Source organism: Sesamum indicum, linkage group LG9 (genome assembly GCF_026168435.1).
Source record: "Sesamum indicum cultivar Baizhima isolate 11 linkage group LG9, ASM2616843v1, whole genome shotgun sequence".
Taxonomy (NCBI): domain Eukaryota; kingdom Viridiplantae; phylum Streptophyta; class Magnoliopsida; order Lamiales; family Pedaliaceae; genus Sesamum; species Sesamum indicum.
Window position 1 is genome coordinate 17,787,120 of NC_142665.1, and position 26,445 is coordinate 17,813,564.

General features: G+C 36.6%; 3 protein-coding genes and 1 pseudogene across 4 annotated transcripts; 1 reads left to right on the plus strand and 3 right to left on the minus strand.

The window, feature by feature from the left end:
- The first annotated feature begins 1,047 nt into the window (after window positions 1–1,047).
- On the plus strand, window positions 1,048–2,940 carry LOC105178214 (U-box domain-containing protein 21-like). Its single transcript, XM_011101635.3, has one exon. The coding sequence runs from the start codon at window positions 1,491–1,493 to the stop codon at window positions 2,817–2,819; it is 1,329 nt and encodes a 442-aa protein (XP_011099937.1). The 5' UTR covers window positions 1,048–1,490; the 3' UTR covers window positions 2,820–2,940.
- A 3,160-nt stretch (window positions 2,941–6,100) lies between these two features.
- Window positions 6,101–6,732, minus strand: LOC148786961 (uncharacterized; annotated as a pseudogene).
- Window positions 6,733–9,061: 2,329 nt separating this feature from the next.
- MMD1 (RING/FYVE/PHD zinc finger superfamily protein) lies at window positions 9,062–12,290 on the minus strand. Its single transcript, XM_020699015.2, has 3 exons — window positions 11,827–12,290; window positions 11,425–11,668; window positions 9,062–10,628 (listed from the first exon to the last, which is right to left on the minus strand). The coding sequence occupies exons 1-3, from the start codon at window positions 12,122–12,124 to the stop codon at window positions 9,062–9,064; spliced, it is 2,109 nt and encodes a 702-aa protein (XP_020554674.1). The 5' UTR covers window positions 12,125–12,290.
- Window positions 12,291–15,355: 3,065 nt separating this feature from the next.
- On the minus strand, window positions 15,356–25,474 carry LOC105178212 (ubiquitin domain-containing protein DSK2b). Of its 2 annotated transcripts, none has more exons than XM_020699020.2 (8): window positions 25,023–25,474; window positions 19,247–20,017; window positions 18,295–18,509; window positions 18,070–18,183; window positions 17,053–17,108; window positions 16,809–16,837; window positions 16,127–16,210; window positions 15,356–15,979 (listed from the first exon to the last, which is right to left on the minus strand). In XM_020699020.2, exons 1-8 carry the CDS (start codon window positions 25,258–25,260, stop codon window positions 15,831–15,833), a joined length of 1,656 nt encoding a protein of 551 aa, XP_020554679.1. In that variant the 5' UTR covers window positions 25,261–25,474; the 3' UTR covers window positions 15,356–15,830. The 2 variants fall into 2 exon arrangements, with proteins under 2 accessions (XP_020554679.1, XP_020554678.1); XM_020699019.2 differs by having other exon boundaries at window positions 16,127–16,219; window positions 25,023–25,471.
- Between the last annotated feature and the right edge of the window lie 971 nt (window positions 25,475–26,445).

A 26,445-nucleotide genomic window follows, 5' to 3' on the forward strand; every position in this document is an offset into this window, starting at 1 on the left:
TCCTAGCAAAAATCTCCTGTCTATCTTATAACAGTTATTCCTTGCCAACAGAACAGAGTTAAAACTATTTCCATAGACCTGTTTAATACAAGCAGGGCTGTAAATGATGTGGATGCGACTCGAGAGAACGTAGCGTATTATTGTTTAAACTTGTTTGAATCGGTATCGAGCTTTATAAGTTACTTTCGAATTTGGTCCGATTGTTGATCTAAACGAGTTGAAACAAGCTTTAATTGGATTAACATGAATCGAATCCGAGAAATATGATATATGGACATATAATTTATTTCTTTCGGTACTAATTGAATCAAGTTATATAGTCGTTAAAATTTAGCTGTTAGAAATTGAAGGGACATATGGGATGGCTTCTAGAACTGTTTTAAAGCCTTTGTGCAAATATATGTAGAAACAAATTTTGGAATGGATAAGTTGTCGTAAATTTGTAACATAGTTAGCAACACATGTGACCTTTTCAACCTAGCCATCCCAATTTTAATACATTCGACGCAAAACCCGTTGGAAATGTGTGACGGGTTTTATCTTGTAACGGATTTTAGGATAAATTACTTGCAAAATTTACTTTAGAATTGCTTCCCAAAACTGATTAACTTCTTCTAAATAATGTAATGACGTCATCCACATACATCCTACTAAAATCGTCACAATACCCGTTAGAATTTGTGACGGATCACAAACATTTCGTTTCAAATCCGTTGTTTTTGTTTGTAGTGTATTGTTTCATCATGGAATTACTAATACTAATTTAAACAAACATTTCTCAAAATTGGTTTCTGAATTTTTGTAATATGTCTTAATTAAGACACATATATATCTAAGAATTTATATAATTATTTAGATAAAAAATCAGGAATATTAGTATAATATAAAACACGACCACCATGTTTTATCAACGTTCCCAACTAAAATATTAGTCTTTATTCTGTTCGTCGGTGCATCAACCAAAGAACAAACATCCTATATTTTATATGAACTATAACAGTTATGTATAGACTTAGGTACCGCGTGAAAATCAATGTTAAATAACAAATCAGAATATGAAAATGAAACCCCTTTCCAGAGACGTCGTCGTCGCGTTCCTGCATTCCAATTCTGATCCAACGGTCAGGGCATCCGGTCAGCCACCGACTACTACGTACGCACGCTGACCCATTACCCGATCACCAATCAGCCGACTCCTTTACGGTCCACATTCAAATTTTCAACGGTCAAACATTCAATTCAAACCCTATTCCTACCCTTTGAAAGTTTCTTACCCATAACCCACAATCACAAGCAATATATAGTCCAACATCTCCTACCCCAACATCATCAAACTATACAGCTTCTACTTGTAACAAAAATTAGCCCATCAAATTCTATCCCAATACCAACATATATAGAGTCTTGCTTGATTTCCAAAGAAATTAGCATCAGGATCTTGCTTGTGTTTTCTGATTTCGGCTAGATATATAGATTTGTGGTTCGTCGTAATGACTTTCTTGTGGAGGCGGAGGAGGGGCGGCCGCGGTGGAGCTGGAAAAACTGAGGTTTTTAAAGGGATCAATCAAGATATGGAGCTCACAGTTCCTACACATTTTAGGTGTCCGATATCACTTGACTTGATGAAAGATCCGGTCACGTTGTCGACTGGGATCACGTACGATAGGGAGAGTATCGAGAAGTGGATAGATGCCGGGAACATAACGTGCCCCGTCACCAACCAAGTCTTGAGAAACTTTGATCAGATCCCAAATCATTCCATAAGAAAGATGATCCAAGATTGGTGCGTTGAGAACAAGTCTTGTGGAGTTGAAAGGATTCCAACACCTCGCATTCCAGTCACCCCTTATGAGGTTACCGATATTCGTTCAAGAATCGTGGCGGCTGCACGACTTGGAGATGCAAGAAAGTGCCAAGAATTGGTAGGGAAGATCAAGAATTTGGCTAAGGAGAGTGAACGCAACAGGCGTTGCATTGTTGGCAACCGGATTGGCTCCGCATTGGCAGATTCATTCGAGTCTTTTGCACGTTTTTCAGTCGATACACACGTGAATCTGCTGAAAGAAATCTTGGCTGCATTGACATGGACGTTCCCACTAGACGAAGAAGGCATTTCCAAGTTGAAATCTGCAGTCTCTCTACGTTGCATGGTGTGGTTTTTGAAAAGTGAAAATGATCTTTCCTCAAGACAAAACGCGATTTGCGTGTTGAAGGAACTCATTTCTGCCGATGAGGCCTGTGTTGATGGCCTAATGGGAATTGAGGACATAGAAGAAACATTGTTTCACACTGTCAAAGTCCCAATTTGTCCTAAAGCTACCAAGGCAAGCCTAGTGATAATTTACAAGATGATCAAGTCATCTATAGGGACGAGGGGCGAAATCGCGTTGAGGTTTATCCGAATGGGGCTAATCCATTTGATTCTTGAAATTCTTGTCGACGGTGACAAAAGCGTCTGTGAGAAAGCGTTAGTTGTCATGGACAGTATTTGCAGCTTGGAAGAAGGGAGGGAAAACGCGTATGAGAACGCGCTAACCGTCCCATTGCTAGTTAAAAAGATCCTACGTGTGTCGGACACGGCCACGGAATTCTCTATTTCGAGTCTTTGGAAGCTTTGCTTGGGAGAAAATGAGAGTGCCCTGGTTGAGGCAATGCAACTTGGGGCTTTCCAGAAGCTATTGGTAGTCTTGCAAATTGGGAGTGGTGAAAGAACAAAGGAGAAGGTGACTGAGTTATTAAAGCTGATGAATCTGTGTAGAGATAAGGTAGATTGCGTTGATTCATCTATGGGATTCAACTACATTAAAAGGTCAAATTGATTTTGTAATTTAGGCCAAGAATTGAACTTTTGTTAGTGGGCAGTACAAACTGTACAGAGAAAAAGAAAAAAAACAGTACAGAAATCAGTATATTGAATTCAATCATCAGAATTTTGTGGTATTCTTTTGACAATATTTCACACTTTTTTGGCTTTAAAATGTTGTAATTCTTTGCCTTTTGTTGAAGTATGTAAGTGAGAAGTCATTTTTGACTCAAGCGAGTATTAGATGATACCAAATTTCTCCACAAAAATAATGAGTAAAATTCATATTCATACTTGAGTTTTATCGTTGATATCATTTTAGTGCTTAAATAATTATAAATAATTCAATTAGTATCCAATTTTGTTATTGGTATCACTTTGGTTTACAAGTAATCGCAAATGACTTTCGAGAAGGATTTTTTTTATTTAATTATATTTATGTACAAGTTTTTAATTTATATATATATTAGGTCATTAATTTTGTTTTTAGTTTAATTGCAGTTTAATTTATTTAACAACTCAATTTTGAAAAATTACACCTAGTATTTCTGATTCTAAAAAATGTCAAAACACCCCCTATCAGAAGTGATCAATTTACCTTTCTACCCCATGGTAAGTGGCTAAAAAAAAAAAAACAGAAAAAACCATGAAAAGTTGAAAGACTCCTACAAGCTTCAACAAAGGAGTGGGAGAATTCAAACCCAGTTCAGTTGTGGAGTATTTTATTAGAAAATATGACTCAGAAATATACGTATTTGGCCACATTTTAGGATTATGTTAATCATTCATCTTTCTTCTTCTCTTTGTTACAATAAAATTTTTACTTATTTTTCTTGCTTTTAACTATGATATTGATATTTACATCCTCGACTCATGGACAGATTGTTAGTAAAAAATCTATTTTTTGGATTGGTTTGTGATGTTATATTGTGGTGCTGTTGCACAATTTTCCAGATATATATTATGTTTGTCATGTTTTTTATTAAATTTTCCTGCATTGTTCTAAGTAGAAGGTTCAAACTTTTCTAATGTTTCTTGACAGGTGTTGTTAAGGGGTACGACATACTTGTACACTATTAAGAGCTAAATTTATTTTTACCAATCTAATTTTGGCTGGAATGATTAAAATTGTTATTAAATTAAAACATATAAGAGAAGTCAATCGATGAGGAGACCGTAACGGGGATGGTTTCGTTGACAGAAACTGATCGAAGGGATGTCTACGCCATGGGGATGCACACACATGGGTGTTGGCGGAGATATGACAGAAAAATTAGTGGCAGGCGGGGTGGCGAAAATGAAAACAGAGAGAACTGGCCGGATAGTGGACGAAAATGGATGGGCCTGGGTGCAATCAACTCATCGGTGGTCTCGAACAATGGGTAGATCGAACTACGGCGGATCAAGAAGAGAGAGAAAATAAATCTAGGTTATAGGGCAAGACTATAATCAGTAATTGGGGGAGTGTTTGAACTCCGATTGAAACAAATACTATATGGTTGAAATCAACGTCACATGGCGAGTTCAATGGTGGTACGTGTGGCCAGGATGCACCAGAAAAAAAATTCAAGCGACTGGCTATGAGGTGATGATGGGTGGTGGACCTGGTGGTGCACCATTCTTTGCCATGTCAGCGTCCACATAGGATGTTGACTGTGTAAGTAATGTTCTATTTATTGTCAAAACTCTAAGCGCCAATTTGATTTGTTAATTTTCAGTTACTTTTGGCAAGAAAGACCAAAATTGCTATAAATTTAAAACATAAAGGACTAACATTGTCAGTCTCATAGTTAAGGGACCAATTTTGCCAACCCCCCATACATATAGGACTAATTTTGTAAGTTTGCCTATTTCATCCGTTTTTGTTATGGGATAGATAAAGTAACTTTTTTTTTCCACTAGCCATAAGGCACATCGTCCCTACGGGCATATAAGAAATAATATTTCATACTTTAAAATGTATTATGAATAATAAAATATATATATAAATCAACACATCACATTTTCAAAAAGAACGAAAGAGACAAAAGGAAAAACAAAAAACACCAACTTAGAGGTATTATTGTCATAACAATAAAATTGGTGTTGCATTGTCATAACCACTATTTGTGAGAGAAAAAAGTATTTTCTCATATATTAGTATAAATATATTATTACTTTTATTTATTTCATCTGCCTTATCTTTCTTCCCTACTATTTCAAAAATAAATACTCGTGCAACAATGAGAAGTAACAATACTTCATTTGGGTAGAAGAATTAGCCAAATAATTAATTAAATTGCAATTTTAACGAGGAAACAAGTTAAAAAAAATGGAAAGATAAGACTAACACTATTTTGATAAAAATTGAACTCGTGATCTTGTTATTATGTGAGTTTAATGTTATATTTGAAATACTTCATAATGAAACAATAATCAATATTAATTCTAGAATCGATCATGCTGAATCATCAAAATATACGACAAGCGTAAATATGGAAGCGTACCTGAATCCATAGTCTTAGAAACCTCAATGGAATCGTCTCAGCAATCTTCCAAATTTAACACGATTTCACATAGTTTCCTTTAGTTTCTTTTCTCTCTGATAATGGGATACCAGAAGATAATTTGAAGTACCGTATGATCTGAGGATCATAACATATATATATATATATATATATATATAAAATAGGCATTTCAATTATAACTCTTCACTAAAACTGAAATTACTATTAATCTCTACACATTAAAGGCCCACATCCTATAAGATATTTTAAGACCCAAAATACTGAAACTTTATTTTATGACTTTATTGGACCTAAAGTTCTATAATCCATGATACGTAATTATTCTACATATAAGCCCAACGTTGGATTAAAGATCCAACAATATTGGATTAATAAATCCAACAATCACCACATTGGCTATATGTAGATCTATCCTATTTCTAATTGGTCCTCCTTGAACTTTAGTGAGATCAAATCATAATAGAATTATAATGTGAAAATAAAAATAAAAAGATTATTGTAAGCAGATAAAGAATAAGAACCAATCAATATTGAATCAAAAAATAAGCTAAAGTTTCCACCTCCAAATGAACAAGAATAACCAAATTTGTCCAAATTAGAAACAGAAATCACAGTTCATCTAGAAGAAGGTACAACAAATGTGTCATCAAGATCCAAGTAAAATCCGATTTTCAACAATAATATAAATTTTCCTATTGCCTATACTTGAACCACCTTGCCATTACCCACATAGATGTATCTTTCAACATCATTTGGCTTTCGGCAACTCAAGCAACCCTTTCTTTGTACGTCATGCGTAATAGTTGGTGTAATGTTTCTTAATATGCCCTTCAGCTTTACAGAAGTAATAAACAGCCTTCGGATAATTTGGTTCCTTTTGTTGTTTCTTATGTGGGGCTATATCTACAGCTCCATTTTCCTTCTTTCTTTTCTTGCCCTTATCCTTGCCTTTTGAAGTTGAGGCGAGGTAAGCATTTTCTATCTTGTCTTGCTTCAACCTTTGCCTTTTCTTGAACAAAATGTGATATGAGTTCATTATGTTGGAACCAGATGCACTAACAAGTCCTCAGAGAGGTCAAGTTTAAGTACTCTCAATTTTGAAGCAAGATGAGACATTTCCATAATGTATTCCTTGATATTGCCTTTGTCATTGTACCTTTATGAAATCAGATTTGGCAAGAGTGTACCAATTTCAGCTTTCTCATTCTTGACAAACCTCTTTTCAATATCAGCAAGGAAATCTTTAGCTTTAATCAATATTTTAGACATTGTGCCTCTGAATGCTTCTGAAATGGTCTTCATAATCATTAAATACATATGGTTAGATTTCCCCCACCTTTTTTTCTCCCTCTTTTCTTCAGAGGTACTCTTATCTATAAGTGTAGAAGGAGAATCTTCCCTTAGTGCAAGGTCAAGATCCATCACCCCGAGAACTATCTCGAGGTTCTCCTTCCATGATTTGAAGTTTGAGGCATTTAGCATAGGGATGGAATTGATGTTGGCAGTAATATTAGCATATGTCATCGTTGAATCCATACAAGCAATCACAATTATAAATTCAAAATAATGGTACTATAATCCTTAAGATATCGAGTACTCCGTTAATATTCTATTTTTGGACAAAATATCAACTTATAAGTAACATCTATCTTATTGCAGTGAATAAACACTAATGATAAGATCATTTCAAACAACAAACATTCATTTGGGTCGATTTATTATTTACATGGAAAAAAAATGAATAATCATCACGTGTCTATCATCATACATGTATATAAATCCCATTAAATATGGACCTTCTTTTGGGCCCGACCGATATTAACAAAATTACATGCACACTTCCTCTTATTCTAAAATGAATTAACTTCAACAAGAGAAGTCACTTTGGTGACATGTTGTTTCAATTAATTCACATTAATATATATATATATATATATATATATATATAAGATATAACCATTTCAAAATTTGATCACCGTTGACCCCCAAATCTAGTCGACCTGATCGTTGTTAAGATTGCAGAGGCAGAAATCTGCAATTTTCTTTCACACAAAAGGGGGAGAAGAAGATTGCCCCCACCCCCCCCCCCCCCCCCCCATTGTGCGCCGGTGGCGCGCCCACGTCTGCCGATGGTTTCCACCCTTCACCCCTTCCTGGCGACGCTGTGCTACAGTGTCCGCCGTAGCCGGCGCATGTTTGACCTCGCTAATCATTTCCATGGCGGCATCCTCCCCCCCTCTGCATCAATCAATAATCCAAGAAATTGAATCTAAAAGTTGAATCTGTACAATTTTATATATGCATATATATAAACCCTAAATTTCGAAATATATATACATACTGATTTCAAATATATGATTCTAAATATGCATATATATACATACATATTTCATAATCCCTTAAAATAATTTCTCAACGATTTAATACGAGTAGACTGATACCACTTGTTAGAAAATTTTAAATGCTTCATAATAAAATAATAATCACTATCAATTCTAAAATCGATCATACTAATCATTAAGAAATACGATAATCGTAAATACAAAAGCGTACTTGAAACACAAAATTAGTTCTTTACATTAGCATCTTGAAAAAATAATATCTTCACAAAGATGCCTATTATCCGATAAGATACTAACTTGTTTTTTATTCCACAAAGATGCCTATTATCCGTGTATCAATTCTTTTTTAAAATCGAATTTCTTAATCTTTTGCAAATTTCAATCTAATTAAGTCATTGTTGAAATATTCCATTTTACATTGTAAATTTCATGAGTGATTTCAAATGTAATATGACATATAAAACCAGTGATAAACATATCAATTATTAAAAGACAAAAATTACTTCTGAATGATTTTTATACTAATTACAAAAAATGTTATAATAATGGTCATGGCCTCGCATAGTAAATTATTTTTATAACTTACATATATAATCTTTTTATTATTTCTTCATAATTGAACATAGTTGAATAATTTTATATTGTTTCTCCATAATCTTTAATACAAAAATTAATTAAATATTTAATAATTCTTGACATAAACTTAATATATATTTTTGAAAAGAGAAAACATCTGTGCTTTAACTCATGTTATTGACACTCAATAGTAGTTAGTGCTTTATATAGAGATTCAAAGATGAATACCATTTCTAGGCACTCTGCTACAGATTTGGCTTCAGATCTCTTCATAGTCAAGAGTAGAGAAACATTTGAATTCTTCCCACAGTAATGGAAGGTTTCGTAATGATCAGATAAACATTTTTGAGTCCTTACCAGTTGAACTGTTAAGAATGCTACCAGCTGCCCTTGGATACATCCTAACCACTTATTTAGCAAATGAAATTCACCAGTCTATGAATCTATGTATCCAATGATTGTGACTGGCAGCTGATCAAGAACTAATTTTGTGTTTCAAACGATACAGACCAGGTTTCTTCATGCAAGTGATCTTTGGTGTAAGGAAATGGAACCACCGAATATGCTTGAAGACGGGCGCATGAATTTGATGTGGAGGAACATGTAGGAGCCATCTTCAGAAAATTGAAACATACTCCAGTGGATCATCCAAGCAACCTGAATTCTGACAGAATATCAGTGTTCTGCTAAAAGAACATAGACTTCTGAATTATTACAGATACTTCGATTGCATACCTTGTACAGCTAAGGATGTACAATAACAAGGACGAGAATGTCAAAACAACAGCACATCTGGCCAAAAAACTGTTGCCAGTAAATTGCCTCTTTTAGCACTATTTACAGTAGAGCAGCCCCATGTCAACCTCAGGGATATGAGGAAGCATCAGAGGTCCCTGGTAAGAATCGTAGTTATATGTAAAACTGCACTGTGTTTGGACTGGTGCAAGTGAACTGCAGCATGCATCGCACACAAACAATCTAGGCACTGCTTCAGTGTCTTCAATACCACTGCATCTTGTATGCTGCCACGTCTCACAAATATCACACGCCACCATTCTCTCTCCATCATCATCTCGTGCCCCGCACTTGCATCTAACCGTCCACTTCTCTGTTCCCCCTTCATATCTCAAATCATTCTCCAAATCTAATCCAAAACCCCTCACCCAGAGCTCCCGACCTGACTCAATTATGCCAAAAAGAACTTCCTCATCCTGCAACCCTTCCATATCTAAAATATCTGTTACAAGAAGTTTCTCCATCACACAGTACGTCTCACGCATTGCGTTCTGGATGGCTACCTTTAGATCGCCAATTGTAGCATAGAGTGGAACCACTATATACTCTCGAGGTGGAAAGTCACAAGAAGAATTAGAATTTAAATCAATTGAGCTCATTGTTAGTCTGCAAATGAACCTCAGTGAGTCATCATCCTCATCTCTGAAAGGCCACTCCTTGACAAAATGCTTACTGTAAAGAATCATTTGAACAGCCAATTTCATTGAATCAGAAGATTCTGGATACCCCAGGAAGACATTTGTATACAAATAGGCCATGTCATCGAAAACACTTCTCCCGACACCTATAGCATGTGTCTGAATTAACTCAGGAACTTTTGAGAGATAAGCCTCCTTGCTGCTTTTGGAATCTTGAATAGTGTATTCCAGAACCTTAGTGGATCTGTTGACTGCACGACGAACAATGTAATTTCCAACGACCACATTGTTCATGACTTTCAGCACATGATCTATTAATCCTGTATCGCCAATATGGAGTCGTGCTGCATCACGAGCCTCCTGTCTTGTCATTCCACTACTGCCTCCATTATTTACTGCTCTCTTTTCTTTCAGTGCCTCCACAATGACTTCTGCGACATGCTCAAGTCTTCTAACGGGCCATCTACTATCCAAATTGGCAGCAACATTGGAAAATTTTCTGCACTTGGTCGGATAATCCTTTCCAAGTGGGCTCTTCCTCAAAGCAAGTCTTGTGGACAGTTTCAGAGAACATCTCTTGATGGGAGTAGGAAAGGCTAATTTTTTTGCGGACCATGAAATTCTGGTGGAATATCTAGCAGTTGGAACTGTGGGCTTGTGCTCAAGCATAAATCTGAGTAAGTCTCTAATTGTAACCAAATTGGTCTCACTCATATCTCTGTAATGGTGGATGATCTGCTCAATATGTGAGCATCCATTTGTGATACTGAAATCGTCAATTAATTGATCAAGCTCCACGGAGCTGAGAATATCCGTTGCTCTTTCATAATCATGCTCCTTCACTCCAAAACTCCCGCGGCAGAATCGGTATCCCCATTTACCAAACCAGCAGTGCCCATAAGCAACGCCATAAAGCAATCGGAGATCCATAGTGTGCTTCCTTGATGAATCTTCCACTGTAATTTGCCTACAGCAGGGAACAAATAGTATCAATACATCAAAAAATCTTTAATCGTCATAGACACTGAAACAAATGAATCTACAGCAGCAAAGAAAAACTACGAAAATTAATTGAGAAATTCAGGCGGTCTGACCCTATAGTTCTTCAGTTTGAGGATTTTGATCCTAATCTCATCCCCATTATTATGAATAAACTCATCATATATCAGAGGTGATTAAAGAAAAAAATAGACTCTTCTTGTTACTGTTGGTTGATATCATTTCGTAAGGAGATTGAGATTCTGCATTTCATCTTATAATACACAAATCAATCAGAAACTCTGTTCTCAACCACTCAAAGCATCAACTGACAACTACAGAGCTCAGATACCATTGATCCCAAAGATTCAGTACCTTCACCCTAATTGATCATGTTTTCTAAGTGTAGTCCTCATATATCAGAAGATGCACATAATGAATACCGCTGAATGAACCAGAAAATGCTGCAAATGTACTGATCAAAATACCCAGCATATAACTCAGAAATATATCAAGATTATGATTAATAATAAAATTCTTTGGTTTCAGCACTTTTTTCCTAGTTTATCCCATATATTTTTATCATAATGCCAATTCTTAAATACAATACCCAAAACTGTCATTATATTTTTGTAAGGAAATAACCCTTTGATATACATCACATAATCAGACAACAGCAGAAGTTCATTCAAACGGTTCTCAAATCATTCAGTAATGAGTAAACAGCTCAGACATCAATCAGAATTGTAATACAATTTCTCAAAAATATAAGAAAATCGAGTTACCGAGCATGAAGAGTAGAGCAAATACGATCCCAGAGATCCATGATTTCCCTACCACATATGTACTTAGAACCCCCTTCAATCCCATTAATGCAGATCAAATGTCCGAACCCGTTGCAGTGAATCAAACCATGCAAGAGATGCGTTTGCAGATCAAAAGCACCCTCATTAAGAGGCTTATTCCACTCATCATGCCCAGGAATTATGAAATGATACTTCCTTTTCGACACGAAATGATGGCTCCATCCTGCAACCATGTTAAGAAAAGAAAAAGATTCTCAAATACCCCTGTCAAGTAACACAAAAAAATTAACGCAAATCTCAAACCCCAGATCAAAACTCCCCCAAGCCCAGTTCAAAACTAAAAAAAAAACAGAGAAAAAGGGTCTCCATTTTCCCACCCACCAGCACACCGGCAGTAGTCGCAGAAGGGTCTATCAGAATGCTTCACATTTTCTTCAACAGTGTATAGGGGGAGAACTGTTCCTCTGTTCTCATACACCAAGAAAGTGCACCAGATGGGCATCCCGTCCAAATCGTAGTCCTCAGGCTCCGCGCATTCTCGAAGAAACTGACGAATGTTATCGCGAAATGCGCCGGTGAGAGAAAGGGGGAAGCCGGGCTCTCCGAAAGAGTGGAGGCCATAAAACTTGGATGGTGCTACGTTTCTTTTCATGTTGGATTCAAGAACAGGAGGTGCCATTTTTTGAGAAGGGCCTTTCTGTTTCGATTCAAGATTTCATTACTTGAGATTTTGGGTGTGTGCTAGAGAGAAGCAGAGACGGCAAGAGCGATTTATGGTTGAGGACTTAACAGTTACTCAGGAGTTTGAAGTTCGGTGCAAGAGAGTCTCAATTTCAAATTTCCGTTGCATTAAACTGCATCGCGCGCTGTAGAATGTCGATTAAGAGGCTCTTTAGCTAAGCTTATTTAAAATTTCTTATTAATTGTTTTAAAAGGCTGAGTTTTTATTTTTTAAAATATTTAGATAAAATAAAAATCTTAAAACTTATAAACATTCCATTTAATTCATTATATGAGGCTGAGGGTCCAAAGTTGAAGTTGCATAGCTGAATCTTGGAGCCACCATTAGCAACCAAATTACCATCTTCTTGTCCACTGTCTTCTTCGGCAAGAAGCTGCTAATATTAGCTCCATGCTCTAAGATAGACGCGTACAAGCTATGTGGAAGTTGATAACTCAAGATCATGAGTCTAAGCTGCTCCAACATCCATCCACATGTGGTATTTTGGGCTTAGCTCTCAACCTTAATTCTCCCGCCGCTAATTACGGAGTAGGTACTGTGCTTTCTATTACCTCAACTCAAGTACACATTCGCTTCATTCATATTTTAGTTTACTTCTTTTTACTTTCATAAGACATTATTTTGTCCTTAGATCCATCTTTATGGGATGTCGCACATCATGCAAATGTGATGTGTCTTTGTTATTTAATATACATGTGTATTGGTTGTATATATGATATATGCAATATTAAAACCACATTACAAAAATTGAACAATATTAATATTATTTTACGTGTAATTTGCAAAAGATAAAACATTAATCTTTTTTTTTTTACTAAAAGATAAAAAATTATAAAAAGAAGACTATCTAACAGTCCTAAATTGTAATGTCTATAAGCTACTAAATTACTTGAACATTAATGTTAAATATATTCAAGGATATACAGTATTTTTGGTTCCTCAACAAGCATGCTTATATGTTCACCCCCATAGAGGACAATTACAGTTGTTGATTCTGAATCAGGATTTGTAAATAACATAAAAAAACGAAAATTAAGCAACATAACAATAAAAAAAATACCAAGACAACGTACCAATGCATTACATTATAATATACTACCCCACACAGTGGGAAGATTATGTTTTACAAAAAAACCCAAAACAACAAAAGGACAGTCATGCTAGGGGGAACCATGTTTGCTTTTTCTGAAACAAGCTTTATCCTTTAAAGAGACAAACTAAAGCACAATACAAAGGCAATGTTTGGATTCATGTTTTCGCATTTTCGACACAAAATAAAACACACACAATATTTATTTTTGACACACACAATATTTATTTTTGAATTTTTATACCTTATTTGTGTGTTTTTTTATTTTTCAACTTTCTATATAATATATATATATATATATATATTAATAATATAAAAGATATATGATTTAACAATAAACAGTTATTTTTGTCTCCTAAAAATACAACATTAAACATACAATATTTATATACATACATATTTATATATAAAAGAGAGATATGATTTGACAATGAACAGTGAGTTTTGTCTCCCAAATCCTAATATCAAACTTACACCACTTATTTTAAAATATTTTAAATTATTTCAAAACACAAATTCAAACATACCATTTATTTTCAACACACACTTACTTATGTCTATCTCTTACTCTCTATCTCCAAAATACAAAATAAAACACTCAAAATATAAATCCAGACATAAAGAAACATTCTTCTTCACCAAGTATAAAAAAAAAAGAAAAAAAAAAAGTTGAGGAAGCTAACTTATGGTACGCTGGACGTGGCATATTCAAATGCCTATCTCAAGAAATCATGACCATCCTCCTCCAATAAAGCTTCCCTTCTTGCTAGGTTTCACTAATTTTTCCTTCCTCTAAGCAATAATTTTTATCTCCACAAGCTAGGGATTTGCAAGCAATTTTTCCCTTCTCTGACGTTAGAAACTCCCGTTCTTCATTCTTTTGAATAAAAAATTTGATATAATTAACATGTGCTGTCTATTTCTCCTCCAATGAAAACATGAGTTGGCAAGCTGACATGGTTATTTTTTTCAAAATCAACCATGCCAGACAGTGTCATCTCCTATTTCTTTTTTCCACGTCACCAAAGGTAGCCGGACATATTAGCATTCCCCAATTTCATAAGGCCATGCACGCCTCACATGAACAATTCCTGCAAAATTAAAATTTTGTGTCTTGAATTTGCTACATTTAAAAAAAAAATGATGTAATGGAAGAAGACAACACGTGTTAAAGAAACATGTGTCTATTTTCCTCCAACAAAAACATGAGTTGACAAGCTGACATGATTATTTTTTTTAAAATCACCCATACTGGGCAGTGCGATCCCCTATTTCCTTTTTCCACATCAACAGAGGTAGTCGGACATATCAACATTACCCAATTTCATAAGGTCACGCACACCCCACGTGAACAATTCCTACAAAATTAAAATTTTATATCCTGAATTTGCTACATTTTTTGAATTACTATCCTGAAATTCTATGTTGGATTGCACTTGGACCAAAAAGTGCCAGCGCCGCTAAGAAAGTGGATGAAATATGCATTTTTTCCTTTATAATGGTTTTAAAATGTAACAGATTATCTACAATATTGTATATATATATATAAACAGTGCTATAGATACAAAGTGACTATCTTGACCCTAATGCTCCAAGTTTTGTAATCCTTAAAATACCGTTTAACTAATAAGATAACTAACTTATTCAAATTTTCAACTGATAAGATAAGTTACTTATCTATTTATTTAATTTTTTTATATTATTTACTATATACACACAAAAACCATACGACCTAGCTCTGTCAAATTTAGGTGGAAAATTCGGTGCAACTTACCCATATAATTTAAGTAATCAACAAAACGCTGCAGTTCTCTTCACTTGATTAACCAGCATTATGTGCGTCCCCTAATCCCTTAATAGCTTGTATTTCTTATTTCATTCTTTTTTATATTGTACGTTTTAAATCAAAATTACTAACGCACTTAAAATCAACACTTGCCACATCAAATGAGATCACCATTCCTTTTACGACCAAACAAACCATCGAATGAGAAATTCAAGAGAAAAATGAAACCTGGACTAGGGGAAGAAATGAAATAATTTACTCGCACAAGAAATGATTCAAAATGCTAAAGAACTTCAATGGAGAACATCAAACTTAAATAAACTCTTACGGACTTGTGGTGGAATCGGCATATTTTCTGAAGTTCTCAAGGTTGCTCGGGAACAACGCCTGTACTTCCTAAATAAATTGCATTCGTTCTGATTAAGTGAGAACCTAACAAATAGTGACAATACTTGAATCAGCTGGCCTCCAGAATACACACCTTGAACCAGTCATAATAGATACTACGCTTAGGATCTCGGCCATATAAATGTACGAGAAAGAGGATTATGGAAAATGGGAGTGTATATTGTAGTTCACACTATATTTACATGATCTCGTTCTTATATATTTTCTTTTCCTTTTTAGTCCTGGGCAGGGAGGAGCATTGGGAAGCGTTTCAACAACCTCATATATATTCAAGTTCTTTGATCCCATAATACCAATGACGCCAAAATCCGTCCCCAAACCAGTGTAGCCATGTAAACCCAGGAGATATTAACTTCACTCTACTGGCCAGGATTTCCCAGAAGTCGCTCCACAGCAGCATGGATGTTTCCTGCAGTGGCGATCAGTGCTCGGATGTTTTCTTGGGTATCAAAGAAGCCCATTTCCTGTAACTGAGAGAGTTGTGCGGCATATAATTCTTCAGGGGGCGCTGTAGTAAAACATAGAACAAATATACAATCATGAGTGCTTTAGATATAGAGTGTGAGTGTGAGTGTGTGTGTGTGTGAGAGAGATAGAGAGTGAGAGAGAGAGAGAGAGAGAGAGAGAGAGAGAGAGAGAGAGAGAGGGATGTGACCTTGAGATCTGTTTGGAGTTGTGGTGCCACCAACAGCCCCAAGTCCACCAAACATGTTCATCAACATATCCAATCCGACATTGGCTGTTCCAGCTAACATATCATAGCAAATATGTGAGATAAACAACGAAAACTAAGAAATATATGCAACTAGGATTTCAGTTGACAAGGGTTGCAGATTCTGCCAGCATTGGTCCAAAATGTTAAAAACAGCCACTTCCTCAGATTAAGGGGGGGCGATTTTTTTTCTTTTTTCCCCCCAGCTAAAGCTCATCAAACATACAGCCATTTTCAAATTAATAAAACGCTTTCTCATGGAAACATATGAAGAAAATGAGTATTGTCAGTGGCTTGGCTTTGCGAACAAAAAAATAAACCGAAAATGTGTTACATCTCAAGTATACCTCAATGAACAAAAGCTGCATACAACCCGTAGCAGATCACTTGCTTACAATATCCTCAACTATTTTTGTTTTTCCCATAAGCATTTCTTTTTACAACAATCTCCAAACTAAGTTGAATTTCAGGATCAAGGCACTTATATACAGGGAATGAAAATTTGCTACACAGAAACAGGTAATATCAGATTATTAAAATAGTGGAACATAAAGTCATACCAAGTCCATCTCATCTAAAATTAAATGTAACATAGGCGGAATGCAAATTCATGTCATAATCTTACCTGTTCCACCAGCATTTTGTCCTGGTTCTCTGCAATATACAGTGAATCAGTTAATTAATTAACAGAATTGCAACTCTGGAGTTTGGGGTATCACTTCACAAGTATCCAGAGAACATGCCGAATATTTGAATCCGAGGGGTGCCAAGAATTCAAATGCAACAGGACAGTGCCAAAATATGTTGAAGTATAGAATTTCAGCCACCAAGTTCCCCAGAGTTCATATAAAAGAAAAAGTCATACTTACCGAGATGTCTGGTTACGAAGTTGAGATGACAGAGCTTGGTGAAAATTCAGAAGTTGCTGAGACATGAGGAAAGTAAAGAATTCAAAGGCCTAACAGGAATGGGGAGCAGAAAATAGATTATATGAAACAAAATTATATATGAATATCTGATTGAGTTTCCACACAGAGAGTCACATTTGGCTAAACATTATTCACTATGTTTCTAGTATCACATATAGCCTCCAACATTATCTTCTACAGAACCCACGCATAAAACCTTAGAATATGCTTCTGCTGATGCATATCAATTTTTTATTTCATACATGTCTTCTTCAAATCTTCGAGTAAATGTAGCACCTCAATCCAAGAAGCAACTCAAACAAGGAAAGAGGAAATGACAATTCAAAGGAGTATGAATTGGTAATCGATTGCATACAATCATCACCAAGAAAGGGACTATGACTGGTCACTGAAGTATAGCCTACAATCAAAGAATTCTGCATTCTCGTTTAAGGAACTATGACCACTTCGTCATCACCAAGAGAAAAGAAAACAGAGACAAAACAATACCATCCTTCTAACACATTTACAAGTGAAAAAACTAGAGGAGTGAAGGAGAAGCTGCACCATTTAAGACAACATTAAACCAGAAGAATATAAAGTACCTACTATGATAGATTTAACTCATAAAGACAGCTGAAGAGAGTTCTAAATGGTGATAATTCATTTACAACAACATAAAAATACATACAAGTAGAAAATATAAACGCAAATCTGTGCCTTCTTTCTCGTTACCTACCCAAACCCCTCACCCTTCTGTAATGGGTTCATCAGATTGCATTTCCACCAATAAGTCTTTCACACTTTTCAACAGGGATACCATTTCTCCTATATGTTTATCAATGCAGTGGCACGAAATCTAAAACTCCCACTAGCATTGCACACACATTTCCCAGATAGCTTGCATTCAGGGCAACCACACATTACAAACGAACAACCATAGATGTTGCAAGCCAGGAATATTCATCGAAGATTTACCTGCATTGTCTCAGGAGAAGTCAATTGACGAATAAAATCAGGATTTTGCATCATATCTCTAAGCTGAGGATTGGAATCAAGCATGCTCTGCAGCTGCGGATTGAGGCCAAGTATCTGACATCCACGCATGGGAACAGCATGAGATTTGAGGAGAAATGTACCACAGAAAAATAAAGGAAAGGCAAGAGAGAAACAATCCAATAGTCAAAGAGAACTTAGCAACACCTGATTCATGTACTGAGGATTAGATAAGAGATTACGCATCATCTGAGAAATGGTGGGATTTTGCATTAACTGATTAAAAGAGGTGAGATCTGGTACAGAACCCAGCATTTGCTCAAAACCTGGAAAACCAGGTCCACCCAAGCCACCAGGTGACACAGGCCTCACCTCACCAGTAGGGTTGGACCTCACACCTGAGTTTGTCTGCGTTCTTCCAGCTGCAAAATTTCAGTTTAAGAACACTAACAAGGCTGTTCCAAAAACTTCACTGAACAATTATACAAATATATATCTGAAATTGAAAACTGAGTATTTGAATTGAATTGAACCCACTGAAAACAAACAACTAATACAAATTTGACAAGACAAATTAATCTTTAGGAACAATTCGAAGATGTGTTGGCCTCAGACAGGATAGCTTTGTATACTAAATAATAAGATCTGAAATATTTTGATAGCTTGCTGAACTCTTTTTTTGTCCCAGTTTGTCTCATTTAATTGTTAGAAGTCCTTACTGGTCCATTGAATGGTCACAAGATACACATTACAAACTCTTACAATCTGAAGCAGAAACATACACCCAAAAAGAAAAAAGAAAAAAGAAAATGGAACTCACAGAAAAATCAGTCAGTATTGACAGAAAACAGGAAACAAACATAATAACATCACATCTAGAGCACTAGCAGCTCCAGTCCAGTTACTGTATATAACAAGTCTTATACATAATATTCTGTAATTTAACTTCTGTAAACAATTAAACAGATAAGTTAGCAAAGAAAGCAAGGAAAAGTTCTTATGGAGTAGCACATTCCACCTAATATGCCCCAAGTCAACCTAATAGGACTTAATAGAAAAGGGACTGGTAAGGATACTTCGCTCAATACTTGTAGCAAAATTAATCACTAGCTAACAACACAACCATAAAACTAAATAGTGTGGGCAGAACAAGACTTACTTCCAGTAGAGACCCAAGGATTGGGAAGTGGATTTGTATTTGGAGCAGGGGAATTGGTTGTACTTTCAGGTCCAGGAGTCGTGGTACTGGTGGAGTTCTCTCTTCGGGGGGCCCCACCTTGAGCTCCCAACAGAGCCGCAAATGGATTTGATCCCAAGTCAGAACTATTGTCACCTGTCATGGTTGTTGCATTAAGGAAGGGTTCTTGCACATTCTCATACATTCTTCTCAGCATGTTAAAACCCTCAGGAGAAGATTCAATATTGCTCATTGCCCTGTCAGTGTTGCGCATCATCTCACGCATTATTTCAGGGTTCCGTGCTGCCTCCATTGTCTGACGTAGGGTCGCGGGATCATTAAGTATGTGTGCGAGCTCCGGGTTACGATCCATGACCTCACGCATTTGAGGATTGTTCACAATAAAGTTACGAATGGTTTCAGGATCATTCATTAAATTCTGAACTAGAGGCATATTTAAAAGCTCTCTAATCATGTTGGGGTTTTGAGTTAACTGTTGCTGCATCTGTTCCATCTCAGGAAGTGCAATTCCAAATAAACCATTGCTGTTTCCTAGACCATTGAGGCCGAGTCCAGGAAACAATGAAGACCCAGAACCAGATCCTCCAAGTGATCCACCTTGATTAGAGCCACCATCCGTGGTTGAAACTGGATTAGCACTTCGAGCCCCAGCACCAGTTGTAGCTGCACTATCTGCAGGCGCAGCTGTTGCAAAACCTCGAACCAAGTGGACAGTGTGATCGGCCTCCAGACCTATAAATCAAACAGAACAGAAGGATTTAATTATGCAAAACTCCATTTGACAGCTAGCATATAACTGGAGAACATTATGTGTCAAGCTTTAACGATTTTATACTTAAGCAAGAGGTAAAAAAATTTGATTGAGGTACAGCTCAGGAGAGAGTAGAGAGAGCATAAGGAAAAGAAGTAGAAACTTAAAAGTTAAAACGTTCAAGATAGAAATGATGAGAGAGATATATACAAGGTCAGTACTTACCGTGGTGTCACCAGTTGACGTGACATCAAACAGCACATGTATGGCTACAAAGTGCCAAAACAAATGACTTTCCTTAAGAGACCCATGTGATTCGTGCGCAACAAATACTAACAGTGTCATCACCAATATCATCTCACTTCATATACCATGATGTCACCAGTTCTGATGTGACATCAAACAGGCAAATGTATGGCTCCTAAGTCCCAAAACAAATTACTTCCCTCAAAAGACCCATGTGGTTCATGCGCAACAAATACTAACAGTGTCATCGCCAATCTCATCCCAGATAAAATTTTATATTACAAGTTAAATTTGCAATTATCTACTCTAACATCAGTGTTTTCCAAATTTCTTCCAAAGCATCCTCATTACATAGTAAAGTTATGCCCAAAACGATATGCCAAATTTTCCTGTCCTGACTTGATCACTAGCAGTTGGAGATCTGATTAACACAATTCAGCCTTGCCATCCAAATGAACTGATGCCAAAATTAAACCACCTAATTCCATTTGGAAATGTTAATCTTCTGTTTTCAGAAACATATTCTATACCAAATTTGAGTAAGGAGTCAAAAGTAAGGTCGTGTCTAAAACAAAATTTAGTGGCAATGCTTATATAATTTCAAATGAGAGTGGGTATGATCAATAATTACATTAACCACAAAGAAAGGTAGTTGAATTAAACCTTAAAACTAAGTAGAAGTAAATACGAGTATATAGAAAAGATGATTTACATTTTGGCAGTAGCAAGAGCAGATTTCTCACTTGACTATTTTCTTTCCTTTCCTCTATCTATGTAATATAGTAAATTCTACCCCTTGGAGGCTAGTCTTAAAAGAAGACCCATCAAATTAGCCCATCATTAGAACATGGGTAGAGCACATAAACTATTCAAACAGTCCCTGCAATAATGTTATACCAAGGAAGAAAATGTAAAAGAGCTGGGAAGCAACTTAGAGGAAAGATGCAATTTTCACCAAAGCAGCATCACAACTAGTTCTGACAGCATTGTTTAGCTTAGGTGATTAACAAAACTATATAACAAATAAAAAAGATGAACCAATGGAATTGAGACCACTGTGCTATTAGTTACAGTTACTCAGTTAGTACTAATTAACTGACTTGGTACAAACCAACTTAGAATGTAATACAAAATGGCTACAACTCTAAGGAGCTTAGATCTATTTTCTCTTTCTGTTACCAGTAGCTTCTAAAAATGTAATCAGTTCAAATGATTCTTGAAGTAATGCATTTGGTTGTACTTCTTTCTTTAGCTACCTCTCCTCTCTTCTTCTCAACTCCTTCTCTCTCTCTAGCTTAGAACATTACATTTGGTATTCAGAGCCAGGCTTTCTGAGCTTGCACTATTCAGCAAACAAACACAATATACAAGCAGAGAAAAAAAAAAGGAAAAGAAATGGTGGATGACACTAGGCTGAAAGAGGTCCTAAAGGTTCAAAGGAAACAGGAACTATAGCTAATGAATGAAAGGGCCCCAAGGCAAGCATGTAAGCAACAGATACAACCTCAGTTTGATAGCATGATGAGCATCCAGGCTGCATTGCAACATTCGTACACTGAGCTGGTTGATGGCCTAAGGCTGATCCAGCAACGGCTCCATGGTATCATATCCAGCAAGTGCAAAGTTATAATAAAATAAATCAGTTTTGGGGGGATGGTTTGACGGAACAGAATGAGAAGAGTCATCCCCTCAGCAACAGTCTCACTCGTTTCAGAATGACTCAAGCACCATGGGGTCACAGGACCAAGGTCACCCTATTCTAAATTTGAGTTTCCTAGATTCAATGGGGATGAGCCACGGTCTTGGATCAGAAAATGCATCCGTTACTTCCATATTGTGCACACAATACCTGAAGATGAGAAGGTTCCTTTGGCTTCAGTTCATTTGGATGGCAAGGCAGAACTGTGGTACCAAGGCCTTGCTGAAGGTAGAGGTATGCTTGGCCTCACTTCATGCAAGCCGTCTACGAAAGGTTCGATGGGAATGACCCTGGTGTGATATTAGGGGAATTCACTAAATTACAGCAGCAATTGAAACAGTGGAGAACTATATGGAAAAATTTTGAAGAATTAAAGTTCCATGTCATGATTTATAATAGTGAATTTCCCGAGTCTTTTTATGTCACATGTTTTCTGAATGGTTTAAGGCAGGATATAAGGAGACCCGTGGTAGCTGCAAGGCCTACGAAGCTACACCAAGCTTTGACAATAGCCAAACACAAGCAGCATACAGTGGACGGAATAATGGAAAGAGTTAACAAATCTACTAAATCCTCACAGACTAACAGAAATTTTACCAACCCCAAACACAACCCATTATGTACCATATACACTACATAAATCCTTTAAAATTCCCTACCAAAGCTACAGAATTCAGCCCACAAAACAGAAAGATTTTGACACATGCAAAGACGCAGGAGAGGAGTAAAAACTTGTCCTACTATTGTGATGAGCCTAAAAGCCCGGCCACAGATGTAAGCAAAAGGTCCTATGTTTTTATCATTAGTGAGGAGGAAGAGGATGCCATGGATTGAGTCCTGCAAGAGGATAACCATGGATTCAGTCCTGCAAGAGGATTCTCAAGTCAATGAGGAGTTGGAGGTGGAGGACATAACTGTGTCCTTAAACGCTATGAGTGGCACCACTGATCTTAACACTTTGAGGGTCAGGGGTGTGGTTTATAAAAAAAGGGATTCACCTGCTTATTGACAGTGGTAGTACCCACTGTTTCCTACATGAAGACACAGTTGTAAAGCTGAGGTGTAAGCTGGAGGGTATTACTCCAATGTCTGATGGCAGCAAATTGGCCAGTAAATTGTATTGTCCTGATTTTTCTTGGGGAAATGCAGGGGCACACCTTCTCTTACCCGGATAGAACACTGAGACTTGGACAGTGTCACATGGTACTGGGAGGGGTTGGCATAGTCCAGAAGAATTTGACTATGACATCATGATGGTAATAGTAACTAGGAAAGGGGGAGAAAGACATGAGGAGAAAGTTGTGCTCCAAGCTCAGACCACCCTACAGCCTCCTCAATTACATATGATCACAGCCAGGTCTGTGTAATCTGCTTAAGGATGGGACCTATGGTCTTGTTGGTCAATTATGTTCTAACAGTACAGGCCACTTGTGTTCTATCTCTATAGAGCAGACTTTTATTTCTGTTAATTTAATTGTTGAACCTTCTCATGAATTGTTGACATTGATTGATTCTTTTAGTGATGTGTTTCAGGAACACAAGCTACCACCTCACTGGGAAATTGAACATCAAATCCTACTGAAAAAGGATGGTATACCTAAGAAGATGCCTTCCTACAGGTATAGCTATGTACAGAAAGGTGAGATTGAAGTTATTATTAAGGGTATGCTTGATGCTAGAATTGTTAGGCGAAGTCAAAGCCCCTTTGGGTCACGCGTTCTCCTTGTCAAAAAGAAAGATTGTACTTGTAGAATGTGCGTTGATTATAGACACTTAAATACCATGATAGTGAAGCATAACTTCACTATTCCTATCATAGATGAACTCTTAGATGAGCTCCATGGTTCCTGTTTTTCCTCCAAGATAGATCTCATGTCTGGATAATATCAAATCAGAATGAAAACTGAAGATGTTTTGTAAGACAATTTTTGTTACGCACCAAGGCCACTACGAGTTCTTGGCCATGCCTTTGAACCTTTGTAGTGCCCCCTCCACTTTTTGATCTTTAGACCTTTGACAAACATCACAAGGTTGAACCCACTCCACCACATCAGTTTTCCACATTTCACTTCTCAGAAAACAAGTTTGTCACAGGCACACACCCTCACCTACTCTTCCTATTTACAATGACCATGGCCTATGCAGGTTTTATCCAGCTGCCATCTTGGTTTGATGTTTTATCCATCACCATAATGAAGCTGTTTCTCAGCTTCTCATCCAGTGGGAAGGCTTCTCACCTGCGCAAGCGACCTGGGAAAACTACCAGAGTATTGCGGCTCAGTTTCTTTCTCCCTAACCCTCGAGGACAAGGGTCTCAAAATCCAAGGGGCAATGTTGCAACCTTGGCTGGAGAAGGAAAACAAATCAGCCACCGAACAATTACAATCAATTTGGACAGAGAGATCAAGGGCTCGGTTACTAATCCACACGAAAGCATTTTGCGTAACTTGGGGACAATCCAATTTAAGAGGGGCGACGTCGTTTCAGTGAGCGAGTCCATCACATCTAACGACATAGATACATGCGATCCAACATCTACGACTTAAAGGAGCTAAGAGCATGCACAGTGCTCACTTCCATGGCAGCACCGCATCATGTTCCCAGCTGCATGCAATTTCCCCAATTATGTGTTTTGTTACTTCTTTTCTTTCTGTTGTTATTAAATTCCTTGTTAGTTAGATCTATTTTCTATTTCTGATACCAGTAGCTTCTATAAATGTAATCCCTGCAAATGATGAAGTAATGCATCTGGTTGTTCTTCTTTCTTTAGCTACCTCTCCTCTCTTCTTCGCAACTCATTCTCTCACTCTAGCTTAGAACATTACAGAAAATGACCAAATTAATCGATGAAAATCCAAATCTATTCCACAGAAACCAAAATCAAGTCACCCGCCGAGGTCGTATTCCCACAACCATACACTAGCGTAAGTTCCTTCCAAATTCATATCAACAAATAAATAGAACTGAAAAGATCCACCTTGTACAATTCTTCATAAACAAAATTGAGGGAAAAAGAATAGAGAAACCGTCAGTTAGTATACCGTAGCTTTGAAGGGTCTGATCGTCCTTCAAGATGCGGCCTTTGTAGATCAGACGCTGTTGCTGAAGGGGGATTTCACATTTCTCAGCAAGGATTGACTTGAAAAATTCAACTTTCGAGTTCAATTTCACCTGAACAGCGAATTTCGAGCCGTTCGAGCAACGGATGTTCACCGTCACCTCTTCCGTAACGGCGTTGCATGAATCGCCTCCTTCATTGGCCACGTCGCCCCCTCCCATTATACTAGTAGTGAACCTCGATCAGAAACCCGGAGAATCAAGTATGGATCAAGCGGCAGTGGAATTGTGAACCCTAGCCTTACGGGACTCAATTTTTCTCCCTCCTTTTCCTCTTCTTTTTAATTAATTTTTCTACTTGTCTCGAATATTCCGAGAGAGAGAGGAGAGAGGGCGGGTGTAAAAAGAGAATAAGTTAAAAACCAAGGTCCTAAAGCGCAATCAATTATCAGCAAAGGACTGCAATCAAAAAGCCCTTGGCGTGTGTTTCTTTCTGAAATATTCATGCGCTAACAAATTATATCCAACATATTTGTCCAATAACTCACCTACCCATTGCAATTTGCATGTAATTAGACAAGCCCATGATCACCATTATTCAAATTTGCAATCATTATAATAGAATATGAGCAGGTCCGTAGGTATAAAATATGAACCTATAAAATATAATACTAAAAAAGTTTATCCGTTAATTTAAAATCATTGAATTTGTAATATTTTTTTATAAATCAACCGACTGGATTTATTTATTATAAAAAAAATCTTAAATTTTGTTAATATCATCAAAGGGGTATTCACAAAGTAATTATGTTCAGTTTTTATCCGTTCTTATGAACAATTAGTGACTTAAGATTTCAACGTATTATCACAATTTCATTTGCAAGCACCAAAAAACACCTCATTTAACAATGGAATACTACAATGTATTTCCTTATCTCATTTTCACACTATAATCATTCAAAGCAAAGTATCAATCCAATACTGCATTCCTCATGAATTATTAGCAGCACAAATGACAGACTTCATACATCAAAATAATATGAATAAGAAATAGTACATATACAGATTCTACTGACCATTTACTTATTAAAAAATGTAGATTGTCGATGGTCTTAGTTTGTTGTGTGAGTTTTTTCCCAATTGATCGAGCTCCTAGTAAGATTTCAAATATTGACTCATTTTAATGTTCATATTTTCATAAATTAAGAATTGAAGATAAATACTTATGTCACTATGTTAACCAACGTTTTCTAGACAGGTTTGACAACACCTCTCTTCTAATTCACAAATTCTCTCCGGACCAAACTGAAACTGATACAGATACCACTTTTACTCCAAATATTCTCTTATGTCCCTAGTTTTACTTTCAATAAGAATCGTAAAAATTAAAATTTCTATACAGTGAGT

Bases quoted from the DNA above. Each gene is read 5' to 3' on its own strand.
- LOC105178214 (XM_011101635.3), top strand. From the start codon at position 1,491: ATGACTTTCTTGTGGAGGCGGAGGAGGGGCGGCCGCGGTGGAGCTGGA.
- MMD1 (XM_020699015.2), bottom strand. From the start codon at position 12,124: ATGGCACCTCCTGTTCTTGAATCCAACATGAAAAGAAACGTAGCACCA. The intron at 11,669-11,826 runs GTGGGTGGGAAA...ACATGGTTGCAG, and splicing joins CGACTACTGCCGGTGTGCTG to GATGGAGCCATCATTTCGTG. The intron at 10,629-11,424 runs GTAACTCGATTT...TCCCTGCTGTAG, and splicing joins TGCTCTACTCTTCATGCTCG to GCAAATTACAGTGGAAGATT.
- LOC105178212 (XM_020699019.2), bottom strand. From the start codon at position 25,260: ATGGGAGGGGGCGACGTGGCCAATGAAGGAGGCGATTCATGCAACGCC. The intron at 16,220-16,808 runs GTAAGATTATGA...ATGATATGTTAG, and splicing joins ACAAAATGCTGGTGGAACAG to CTGGAACAGCCAATGTCGGA. The intron at 15,980-16,126 runs GTCACATCCCTC...GTTTTACTACAG, and splicing joins AACTCCAAACAGATCTCAAG to CGCCCCCTGAAGAATTATAT.